We start from the raw sequence: 13252 nt of genomic DNA on the forward strand, positions 1-13252 counted from the left end.
GCTCTTCTGTCTTTGTTTTTCTGGTCATTATCCTCCAAAGTTGTTCCGGAAGAGCCACAGGATCCACAGCACTCAAATTCCTTGGCTTTTTTGCTGAAACCACCCAAAGTACCAAAGTACAGTGACAACAGTGGCTCCTTTGCCATCTAGACCATTCCTCTTCCCCAGAAAACTGGCTTGAGAAAGTTCCACATTTCCACAGAACAAAAACAAGATGGGCATAGACTTCGGTGGAGGAAGAAAGAAAAGGGATGCTATAGATGCAAAAAGATTAGAAAAACCTTTGATTAGTTTCAAACACTGCTGAATCAGTTCTTTCACTGAAATTAAGCACATACAGTAAACAGTGCAGTTAATGACTAATGCATGAACGTGAGTTCAACGAGTCGCACTGCGTTAAGCCTTAAATTAATGCTAGTTATTCATTTGTCTTTTGTATACCATAAGAATGACCTAGCTTTCATCACCCAGTAAAATTTTATGGTGTCATAACTATTCTGTAGAAGAGTATCAGCTTCTACAGGTAAATGTCATTAGCAAGGTCTAGGCATCTTCTTGAACAGAAAGCAGCACTTTCAGACATATTTTTAGTATCAAGTTCTCCAAACTGCCAAATCCTGAAAAGTATAGAAAAGACAGTTATAAACATAATAGACTATTTCAGTTTTGGTTAGCCAAAACAYGACTAGAATTCTCCCAATGCAAGAAAAGGACAGAACCAACACTGCATGGTGTGAGGGAGAGGGGAAGGGATTTTAACGCAAACTCTTATGCACTGTGCATTTTTACCCCTTTAAACCACCTACTGATTCATTTTCTTGAAGTTCCAAAAAAAAAAATTCACAGCTGGTAAGAGCTATACTTCCTCAAAAGCCCAAGTCTCAAGTTCCAAACAATCAGCAAAGGGCCAAAAAAACACTACCATGCTACTCYGAATGCTTTGGTCGAGAAAGTACCATCCTATACACTTCAACAGTCTGTAAGACTTTGTGAAGCAATCACAAACATGAGGTTTCTCGCATGGTGTAACTACAATCCTGATATTTTCCTCACTGAAAATTTGTTAGGCTACCAGGATATGTAATTGCACAACAGGGCTGCGTATTCAGATACCCCTTGTTTGAGTCATCTGGACATAAGTTCGTTGCCCATTGTCCCTCCACCTAAACGAAAATGCTTGACCTCAGTATCCTAACAGCCTCAAAAAAATCAGAGCAGCATGCAAGCTTTAGGAAGAAATCTCAAAATATTCTTTAGAAGCATGAGAAAAATTCACTATCACAGTTATTTTATTTTGCCTAGATGCCTTCGTGCCTCAGTTTTCTTGTTYTGAAGAATTCTTTAGGCTTTGTCAGTTTAAAAAAAACAACACCCCGCTTCCCCCCCCCCCAAAAAAAAAAAAAAAAAAGCATCATGTCCATGCCTCCACCAAAGATTTTTTAAATGAATACTTTGCCCAAAAAGTACGCAAGARTTTCTTCTGGTCACCTCGAATCTGTTTTGTCAAATGATAGTCACCCGTCTTCAATCATCGTCAGCAGATACTTTATCAGGAGTCCCTATAAAGTGTTCTGTAGTTGCTTTCTTCCCTAAATTTCAGACCAAAAAAAAAACCCAAAAAACAAAACTGAAAYGCATGACAAACAACACTTCGTCCTTCGTTACTCCATTTCAATGGAAAACTAAAACGTAACAACCTTTACTGTAAAACTCATGCTGGGTTCAGTAACTTCCACCATCTTCCACAGGTTATCATCTTCTATATCTCTACTGAGATGAACAGATAGAACAAGTTTCACACCTTGAAGTCCTACAGCTTAAGAGTTAGTGCCTGCAACTGCTGAAGTATCTTAAATACAAAAAAGAACACCCAAGTTCTACATAGTCTCCCTAAAGAGCCATGATTTGGATCCTGTATACAAGTCTAGACTTTTTTTTTTTTTTTTTTTTTTGCCTAGACAGATTGGCAACATCAGCTATCACCCAAAAGATGACCCTTTTATTATTACTTGCAAGTGCTTGGAATAGCGGTGGCCTGCAAGACAAAAGTCTTTATTTTTTCCATATTAACACAATATATACTCTACCAGGTCAGTTTGTTAAAACATCAAATATGCAATTAGSTAAGTTAATTATCTGATTTTGTCATTTGCACTTTGGACAATAAAACTTGAAGAAACATTTCAATAACTTTCTGAAAATCAAGTTTCCTGTAGCAAGCGTTCAGACATCTTACTGAACACTTTCGGAAAATATGACGTATTAACCAATTTGCGCAAAGGAACAGACCAATCCTCAACAGCAGCATTCCTTTTCTCATTCATTTATAAGAGGAGCATAGGAGCATAATGTTAACAACTTYGCTTAGTAAGTAGAGATTGATATGCAAAAACAAAAGATTCAACGATCCAAATGTCTGAATTTCTTCCAATATCTATGCTGCAAGGATCTTAAGCACTGCTTTCATCCACACAACACTCATTTGTCCTCATGTATAGCTGGTTCCCAAATGTAAAATTTAGCTCACTAACTTGTTTTTGTTTTGTTCCTCTTCTGACAAACTTTAGGAGCTTGGTATTAGTAAATGTGAAGTTTTGTCTATATAACTGTAAYTGATGTCTTCTGACCACTGGAAAAAGCTCAAGGTAATATATAAAACATGACTGAATAACTGCTTCCACAACATGTAATAAAAGTTGATCCAAAACAGGTGTACCAATGACAGATCCGGAATATTTAGGCACTAGAAAGGCTTGACAGGTAGGCATCACGAATAGCACAGGAATACTCTCAGTACTGTTCATAAGCTCCGTTTCAAAACGGCACAGTCGCTGCGTGCACCACGACGCATGAACATGGCTGCGTGCAGTAAMAGAAGTATTTGGAGGATGGAGGGGAGCTTGAGGATTAAGGGGAAAAGGCTGTGGATACCTGTTACATAAGATGCCTGGTGTGACTCATGCTCTCATGGAGAGGGCACCCGGTGATAAATCAATCTTCAGCAACTGTCCAAACCTCAGCCTTTGGCTGCTTGCCAGTAGAGGACAATACATACCTAATGAGCTACGAGCTCTGTAAGATTTCTCTTCCCAAAGACCAAGATCCTAACTATTAAAAGTATATAAACCAGATACAGATATAGGCATCTCAGCTCTGTGGAAAAGTGAATAAGCAAAGATATGCTATGACTACTTAACTTCCAAGCAAGCTTCAATTAAATAGCTTTCCTCTATGCAATAGCCAGTCATAATGAATACCATCCCAAAGCATCCAGACAAAACAAGGGAAAAGGGTATCTATACTTTGTAGAGGACCATAAAAAAAGGAAATCATATCTGGGGAAAAAAACAACAGTGCAGTCTTTGCTTAAAGGAAAAAAAAGACATCTTGATCACAAATACCACAATAAAAACCTAGAATCACAAGCATCCATTGAAACCTACTATTTTGCTCCAATCACATAGATGTCTGGATGAAAACTGATCAAAGGGACCGTCCAGGAAAGTGGTTTCTTCTTATTCTCTCTGCCTTTGCAGGATCCCTGTCACACAGCTCTTGAACAAGAGGCATTAAGCTGTTTAGCCAGGCCTAACCTGGATACAATACCAAACTGATTTACCCGCTGTCAGAATAAAGACTGAATTTTTGTTTAAAGCTTACAGGATGAGAAAGACAAAGTGACTGTGGGCTTCCTCAAGGCCACACCACTTCTCTAGGCTGAAGTAGGCTAAAGCACCTCAAAAGGGCCAGGGCGTACGGACAGTGAAACAGCTGACGTCCCTGCACTGACCACTAGCTGCATTCTACAGAACAATCTTTCTGGCTGTTTCAGTTACCACAACATTTTTGGGTTGTGGGTCATTACGGAGAGCCGAGTAGAAAGCTGAACAGTTAAGCTGACCCGACAYGGCCAGACCAAGAGCAGCAGATATTGACACCAAAGATTTCCAAGGCAGCCTAGAAAAGAGTTCTCAAAGAACACCAAAACTGAGAACAGGCACCAGCTAGATCTCGCCAGTTCTGCATTCCTGAAGTAAATTRAGAATAAACCAGAAGAGAAATTTTGTATCATTCTGCTAGCACAAAGGGGGAGAACAACAAAAACCTGCTACCAAATACTATTTTATTAATCCACCAGTGGATTAAAGAACTAACCTAAAAAACAGTCRGGGAGTCTGCAGAGCTACACAATGAATCTCAGCCTTGAGTTTAGATTTCTGAAGCACCAAAACTATTCTGCAAGAGAAACTGTTCATGAGCAAGACAGTTCCTGGGAAACAGAACATCCTCATCAGATGCCCTCGCATATTAGGAGGCACTCCACAAAGAACACACAGTCCCCCTTAAATGCGGACATCTGCCAGGTTTTCACTTGTATCGTACCTTCACGCCCATGTGTCCTCCCCATGTACAAATGGCTCTGAACTTCTTCAGGTGACACCCAGCTTCAAGCTCATAGCACTAAATGTCTTCAGAAGTATCTTAAACAGATCTTCACAATAATTTGAAAGTGCATGGGATYACTAGAGCTTAAAAGAACAGAGTCCTGACAACTGTTAACACCTCTACTTACACACAAGATAAAGTGATGACCACATGCACCTCATGGTTGAATTCACCCTACGAGGTAGTACGCCACTATACAATCTTTGGTTAATATTATGGCTCTAGCATTCGTTTTACCTAAATTCACAGCATCAGGCATCCTTTCCCACAGACTAGAAAAAAATTAAACCAAAAAATCCTTTTGCCCAGAAACTCAGTGGCCTGCAAGGTACACATGCAAGAAATTCTGCTGTGAGGACATTTCAGATGGTGACAATGCAATCTCTATGCATTAACCATAAACGTACACTGCCAGATTTAAAATACAGGAACTTAGTGAAGATGGTTCTTGAGCACTACAGTGCAGATAAACAAGAGCTGAAACTGTAACAGTTTCCCAGACATCCTTTTTTTCGTTCAGAAGTGTACAAACCCCTCCCACCCCCACTCAAAAAAACCCAAGGAAGCTGCTAATCCAAATCTGCATGAATGAATTAAGACTTTCAACTTGAATTCTTCAGAAAGTAGCGTGGACCAACAGGGTAGTAAAACCTCCAGTTCAGAACAGGTTTGCACAGGTATTCAGGCATTTCTCATAAATTAAGTCTTCACTTTCCAAACAAACACTGAGATCCTATGTTTGACTGGTGATTATGTATGCTCAAAAATCAAACCAGCCAATACAGTTATCTTAATAATATGTGACAGCTTATTACCAAAATCAGAAAAGAAAAAGCTGATTTGTGTACAAGTCTTAGTTATCAAGCTGTATAGTTAACTATGGGGAAAAAAGGCCCCAAAGCAAAACCAGCAACATTGAATGGAATTTAAATTTAGCTTCCCCCCTCCTTTTTTTTAATTTTTGTAGCCTCTGTACTGTGACAGAGATTCTTTGGTTTTACATATTCTGAGTATTTAACATCAACTACTTACAGACAACAAATTTCCTAGTTGTAACAGGGCATGAGGAGAAACTCAGCACCTTCAGAGGAAGGAAAATGAACTCCAGTATTCTTTTAAAATGCATTCTGCTACTTAAGTCTAGATCAGAGTTAATGGTTTAATCTCTTGAGCAGAAAACCTAGCTACATCAAACATGTGGCATACCAGACACTGAATCAATTTATACGATGCCTGATGTGCTTTCCTCTGGAATTTTGGAGTTCATAGCACATTATACTGAAATAAGCCTGTGCTAAAGACGCTGGTTTACGGGCAGCTGCTGCCAAACAGCAGACAGGAAGTTAAGCTGCACTAGAAATGAGATGCAAAATAGTATTAGGAAGGGAAGTAGTAGTAAAATAACTTCACAGGCTTCACGAGGGGTCCTGTGCGCAGTAACTGGTCAATGTATTTAAACAATAAAAAGTAAGACCTGAGAAGTAAAATGCCTTCAGGTAAGAAAGACTATAGCTAGATGAACACCTCTAAGAAACAAAACAGTGAGACATTTTATCTCACGGTAAAAGGTATAGAAAATGAATGAAGCAAAGGAAGCTGATCACACTGTTTTTAAAAGAAAGGGACTCCCAGTAAAGCTAGATTTTAAAATAAGCAGTGAAAGAAATCTGTCCCCACATATACACACACTAGAGCCTCAAGCAAAAATGAAAGAACTTCTTTAAGCACAACAAAACTAGCATTAGTAGTTAATGATACTGGAGAATCAAGGAGAAAATAAGACCTTTCAACTTATTCCAGGGTTCAACGATATGAGATTTCAGACAGTAGATGACACTGCAGTGTCTGCTTCTGAATTTCTTAGTAACTTCTATTTTTACATTTAAAAAAGAACTAGACGTTAGATGACAATCCACAGGATTAAGCAGCCTTAGTATGATTAGGAGATCCAGAAACACAACATACACTCAGTTTGAGTCCCCTGCAACTGCCTGACAACATCACAAGGAAACACAACATTCAACCAAGAGCCCCATTTTTACAAATGTTTGTACTTTTGCTGAGACAAACCTGAAAAACTGCTCAAATGCACAATTAAAGGATGCATATTTACTACACAAAGCACAATGCTAAAACCATCTTGAAAAAAAGTTAAATTTAACAAATTTTCTGCTCATCTTCTAACCTTAACACAGCTATCCAGTTCTTGAACTAATGAAGACAGGGTGTCCGCTAGAGGCCTACCCACCTCCTGTGAAAATCAGATATACAAAATACAAAGGCAAACTAAGCACGAGAAGAATCCCTCACTTAAATATCAGAATGAAAAAAACCTGACTCTATGAAGTAAATATTCACTTTTATTCATGAAATCCAGAATTTCCTGTGCATTTGCAAGGATGGCTCTCTTCAAAATACAATCATTAAGCAGCAATTCTAGCAGATGCAGTATTGGTAATCTTGTTAATCTATGTACAAAACTGCTTAAGCACAATGGTGACATACTTAAACTCTGGATAAACTATCTGGAGCCATCACTTGCATGGCCAAACACTTGAGTAGAATTCCAGAACAAAAATATTCTAGTGTTGGTAACTTTATCTACATTCTAGATCTCAAACTAATGCCTAAAATAATAATTAACTGACAGCTCCCCCTATAGCCTTTTTTTTATTCATATAATTAAAAACATGCCTTGCTGGCTTAAATCCAGTGATGAACAAACACACATTATGCACTGCCTCAAGAATCAAAGCTCATAAAATAATGTTGCACAGAACTACAAAAAAAATCACATGGTGTTAAGAGACTGAAGCCTATGGAAGAAATTTTTAATAAAACAAGTTACAAAAATCTACAGAGAACAAAATCTCAAGACAATTTAAATGCTTAAAAAAATTTAACTGTCGATAACACAAGAAATTCTCCCATCCTGCTTACTTCTCCTCTGAAATTATCGGAGTGCCTTACTTTCAAGCAAGCTCAATTGGGTGCAAAATATGCCTGCACTCACACAGGCTTTACAGTAGTAAAAAAGTCACAATTATGAATTTTTGATTCATTCACATTAGAATAGAGCACTATTCTCATTTACTAGTTTGACTACCTCTAGCCTGATTCAGATGAAACATTCTGAACACAGCAAAGCACTCTAGAATTTACTGTAAACACACATAAAACAGGGAGTGGCATGCATTAATGAGAGTCATGTTCTATTTTAATATGCAATCTATCTACCAGGTTCCTACGTGATTAAGATAACACAAAAAATGGAAGAAATAGCTCAGTACTTCAAAAATTCATTCAGAGGAAAAAAGTTAAGAGTCATGAAAGTAAATAAAATTTTTGAACTGGGAAGAAGAGAGACTACAGTCTTCTTACACATTACAAGAAAAATTCCTCATTCAATTGTGAGCCAGAATCAATATTTTTCAGTGAGAGCCAGATTCAATTTGATTTCCTTAGCAAAGCACTCAGTACCCAGCATAGCCAACTTCACTMCTTCTCCCCTAATCTGTCAAACTTCTGCAAGCCTTACAGGACTAAATGGAAAACATTTTTCCCAAAAAACTCATGAACTTGAATTCCAAGCACCATATCTGTACCTCAGGTATTTTCTTCTTCTTCTTCCTTTCAGGCCCTCCTACTATAGGAAATATTTATCTTCCACCTAGCAGCATTTAAAAGACCCAACATGCCATTAAAACTGACTATGTTTCAAATATTTCCTCCAGCCTTTCAAATTTGGTAATATTAGCTTTTACTTTTTACCAGAAAGGGCAAAAGCTTTCAGGCAAAGCAAGAGTTTTGGAATCTATTAAAATCTTTAACCCCCCCCCAAAAAAATTATGTAGAAACTAGTCTGAAACAAAAGAAAAAAAATTTGCTAAAGGAGCTTAAATCCTGGTCCAAACCTACTGAGGTCAGCAGAAAGACTCCTACCGACTGGATCAGTCCCAAAGCATTTAAGTAGCATAGACAGGACACAGTATCTACATTTTTAAACGTATGCCTTTCCTGTAATTACAAGACCAGTCATAAGTAGTTCCAATAACTTTATTCTGATGAGATTAAGCAAGGTTTCTGACTTTAATTCTGATACAGCTTCACAGTAATCATCTCTATGTCTTCAAGGAATTCTAGCTTTTGGTATCAGTTCATGGGATAACTCTTGGGGGGTGGGGGGGGAAATCAGAAACTAGTTTTGAGAACAATGCTTATCCAATATTATTGCTCATGATGAAACTGTAAAAGAAAAAAAGCCTTGATCCACTAAACAGCAAATTGAGCATTTGTCGTATCAGCTAACAACCTAACACCCAAAGCAGTAACCTTTCAGAATGCAAATTTTCATTAGTCCAACAATTTGTTGGCTGACATCTCATTTCTGTGCCATTCTAGAAGCATCTACAGGACCATAATCCAATTTCAATTGATCCCTCAAAGTTTTACCATAATATGATGACAGAAATCAAGCTCTGCTCCTGAAAATAATAAAAAAAAAAGCCACCAGTATTGCCCATGTCTCCCTCCAAAATATTAACAGGCTTTAAAACAAAGTGATACTAGAGTTTATCATACCAGCATTCAATTGCACTCATATGACTGAGATGTGAAAGACTTAGTTTTGCATCATACAGTCCATATTAATAAGACCACATGCACAGGATAAACATTTTTCAGCTGCAACAACTTCCTCCTTACCTTGCCTCCTTCTCTTTCAAAGTCGACATACTCCCGGGTTGGTGTTTGTCGCTGCTCTCCCTGCCAGCTGGCCGGAAAAAACTGGAGAGACAGATTGGTTCCTGTGGCCACAAAAGCCTTTTAGAAAAATCAATACAAACAGGATCAGGGAGCAAGACATTACATAAATTATGCAGGCAGTCATTTATTTTTACATCAGTTTATGTCTTAAGCCAGGCAGCATAGAGAATGCTTAAAGTCAGAAGCATGCACTCATCATTTTTCTTAAGTATTAAGTTACAAACATCTGATTCCATTTTGACAACATTTGCCATTGGCTGCTTCAGATATAAAATACAACATGGAATCAATACTTCTTTCAAATCAGTTTTGCTGACATTAGAATCTGTCATTTCAGTTCAGTCTGGACACCCTACACCAACTTAGTATTTGAAGCGCTAGAATTGCTTATGCTTTTCAAAGCGCTTGCATTTCTCCAAAAGTACCTCTGAAGAAAAAAGAAAAAATGAACTCCCGATATCTGCTACCAGGGTCAACCTTTTCTTTCAAAAAAAAAAAAAAAAAAAAAAAAAAAAAAAAAAAGCAAGCACTCAATTCTTTTCACAGTCTATTTATACCTAGATGAACACTAATCTGAATAGAAATGTATTTATTCCTATTCCATTGTCTATAGACAAATAAACATCCATACATATGCAGCTCTACATACGCGTTGTTAGATGTTACGAGACACATAATCTCGTTGCCACATTAAGACATCACTGAAACACAGATCGGCAAGTGTGTCCACAAGAGCAGGAAGGAATAGGAATTTTTAGCTGCACCCTTTTGTAAAATCATTAATGGGACTGACTTAAGCCTATTAGAAAAAGTGTACATTGTTTTCAAGTAAATAATTTGCTGCTGTCTCCAATGAAAATAAAATCAGGTTTTCTCTATAAGCCCTTTGCATTTATTCGTACATCTCAAACTCAAAGAGGGAAAGAACACCAGTTGCTRGAAGTGGAATGAAAAAATATTTGAAAATGGGATTCTGTAGGCTGATAGCATTTCTGTTCTGTGGTACACTACAATGTGCCTCGTAAGCACGTGAATACTCACAAACACTGCCAGAATACAGCTATACTCAAAATCTTAGCACCAATTTTTTGCAATCAAATAACTGGACTGATTACCATGATTGCTTAGATTTAAACAGTCCTTAATCCAGAAAACAGCTTTTCTTGAAAGCTACGTAAATACTACTCTAACAGCTGGAATTTCCTCACAAGCAGATTCCTGTCARGCAACCCAGAATTCAGCAACTTCACGGTATAAATATCACTCTACCGCAAGTTCACGGTATAAATATCACCCTACCGCTATCTGTGACACAGTAGCTCTACATGTCACTTAAGACAGTTCCGGTCATTGTACTGCAACATTGTCACAAGACTAATACCTCCCATTTTGAAAGTAGAAGTGTTTTGCTGCTTTTTTTTTTTTTCCCAAGTGAGATTAATACTCTGCAATCTGGTTCCATTACAGGCTGCTCTTAAGAGCAGTTCTTTTAAAAATTCTCCCCACTAAGCACATGTGCAATGTCATTAAAATTGGCAAGTCAGTCCTACCAGTACAGAGAATATTGTATTGGTATGTTCATATTTGTTTGAATACAATACTCAAAAGAAATAATTCAAGCCACGTAACAGAAACTTCATCAGGGATACATTTGCACAAATAGGAAGCATAAAACTGCAAGGACTACAGCCCATCAGTTTTCAGGCTATTGATTAGCTTGTATTACACCCCCTTTTTTATTTAAATAAAATCACTTGAAAAACAACTATCCTTAACTCAAAAATATTTTGAGTCATCAAGTCACTATCACTTAGCTTAKTCAAGAACTACTTTCCCATCTCCAAGCATCATGTGTTTTAGATGGCTTTATTTTTACGCTTAAAATCAACTATACCAAAGCAAGGTCTTTGAGTGTAAACCAGTTGACATCTCAGCCTTCCAGACCGCTTAAGTTTCTCCATGCACAAGGAGGAGAAAAAGGGAAACAAAAATGTACACAAATTCCCACATCCTCAWGGAATCATGCAGCCAACATGCAGATCATGGGCTACTTAAAAATTATGCAGGTATTTATTCTCTGGATTTCTGAAGTGCGTTTCCTCTCTTTAAATAGATAAAACCATCCAATTAAAATCCCCACACTCTCCCTAAGTGAAAAATCATAGGTCAATACTGAAAAATCCAAGAACAGTCTTACTGGGAACCACACAGAACCATAGTGGAACAATAATTTTCTTTCTAGTTTAAAAACAAAAAAAAAGGGAAAGAAAAGAAAAAAAAAGCAACAAGCAAGCCACCACCAGTTTGGTCTTAAATTTGAAAATAAAGATTATAATTTGCTCCATGCAACCTTTTAAAACTGAGCAGAAACACTATCATACACATGTGCCTCAAATTTTGCAAAAAGCTTATCAGGTAGTACAAGGGTGACCTGACCTACATTTAGACACTGCAAACACAAATAAGTACCTTCCAACCAAGTAGGTAGTTAGAAAGTCCCTCAAAACAAATTTAATACATGAAGTTATTTCCAAGTTATCAAAGCAATTTAAAACAAGTGAAATTCAACTCTTGCTTAGTATTTCAGTTATTTTTCAGTAATACTGCTATTTTTCTTATTCCATCAAGTTACTTGACAGAGATGACCAATCTACTGCAAGCTCTACACTTAAATTCCTAAAGCCATTTTCTTTTTTATTTTTTTTTGTCTGCTTAAAATATATGAGATCATTTACAAAGGTTCCCTTTGAAAGTAAAAGAATAAATCCTTTATCTCTAGGAAAATATTTGAGAAAAAAAAAATAGCTAGCTCTTTTTAGAAGTAGCATCAGTCACTGCGCATACTACATTTCTAAATAAATCTTGACTACTTATACCCTACTCASAGAACAAAACCAGATGTTTCAGGTTAAGAAATTTAGAGGTTGCTTTATAATTAAATAAATGAAAAAAATATGCAGAATAGCCATCACTGGTAACTTCTCTGAGGGATGTAGTTCTTACAGAGCAGGCTTAGAAAAACAAACACAGATCTACAGTGATTTCCCACTTATAGAAATAAGTGCAGATAAGCGCATAAGCTGCACTAACAAACAAATAAAGGGTGGTTTTTTTTTCCCTAAAGGGAAGGACTCAGGTATAGTATGCAGTTTCACCCGTTCAGGAACTACAAATGCAAGTAAATCATGTTCTCTTTACCTACCCATTGTTTCCCTGGTGACTTTTTAAAGGAAGGAGACACATGCAGTTAAAAAGAATTTTTGAAAAGCAGTAAAGCAAGAGACTGACTACAGGAGGCTTCGCACAAAATAACATTACCAGTTCTGAAACCCTGCAGGACAAGCACAGGTAAGATTTAAAGTCGCTTACGAAAAAGTAAGGATGTTCTGGCGCGTATATCCTTTTACTCACGAAYACAAATGGATCAGTGGCAGCAGTTGGCATTCAATCATATTCCAGTACGGATGTGCACATGAATAATTTTGCTATGAATGGGTATACATTGAAGGAGTTTTTTTAAATTTCACCATACCGCAGCAAATTGTCATAAACCGAACTTAGCGGAAGCAGGGATCGTTTCAGTGAGAAGAGAGCGTATGCCGTGTCCTTTCCTTCACGTTGTAAATGCAGAAGAAATTACTTCTGCATTTCAGGAACAGCGAAGAGTTAATAACTAGATCCCTAACCGTAACGCTACGAGATACCKATCTTGTAGAAGGAACTCGCAGCACAAATCAAACCAGGAAATAACTAGTCAGTTCTTGACTACTCCGAGCCATATTTAATCTTGTATTCTAATTCGGGGGGAAAAATGGAAAAAAAATAAAAGTGGTCTGTAACCAACCCTACTAAGGAGAACCAGCGCCGAAGTTTGAAGCGGTAAAGCCTGATTTCAGAAGGGCTCGGTTCAGCCCCCCCGGCGCAGCTCGCTCAGCGCTTCTGGGCTGCACACCCCGGACGGCGCRGTGCACCGCGGCTGCTCCAGCGCTGCCCCGGGGAAAGCGGGCGAGGACGGAGAAGCGCTGGACGCCGACACCAGCCG

At 37.8% G+C, this 13252-nt stretch overlaps 1 protein-coding gene across 1 annotated transcript in view; it reads right to left on the reverse strand.

The window, feature by feature from the left end:
* Positions 1-13252, reverse strand: part of CBFB (core-binding factor subunit beta) — a 44578-nt gene that overhangs the window by 29419 nt on the left and 1907 nt on the right. The window contains exons 2-3 of the mRNA XM_085301136.1: positions 12529-12541; positions 9151-9267 (exon numbers count right to left, since the gene is read on the reverse strand). Of these exons, the coding sequence (XP_085157262.1) occupies positions 9151-9267; positions 12529-12541 (130 nt within the window). The remainder of the gene's footprint in view (positions 1-9150; positions 9268-12528; positions 12542-13252) is intronic.

Source organism: Rhea americana, unplaced genomic scaffold, assembly GCF_003343005.1.
Source record: "Rhea americana isolate MKP2758 unplaced genomic scaffold, rheAme1 scaffold_172, whole genome shotgun sequence".
Classification (NCBI taxonomy): Eukaryota; Metazoa; Chordata; class Aves; order Rheiformes; family Rheidae; genus Rhea; species Rhea americana.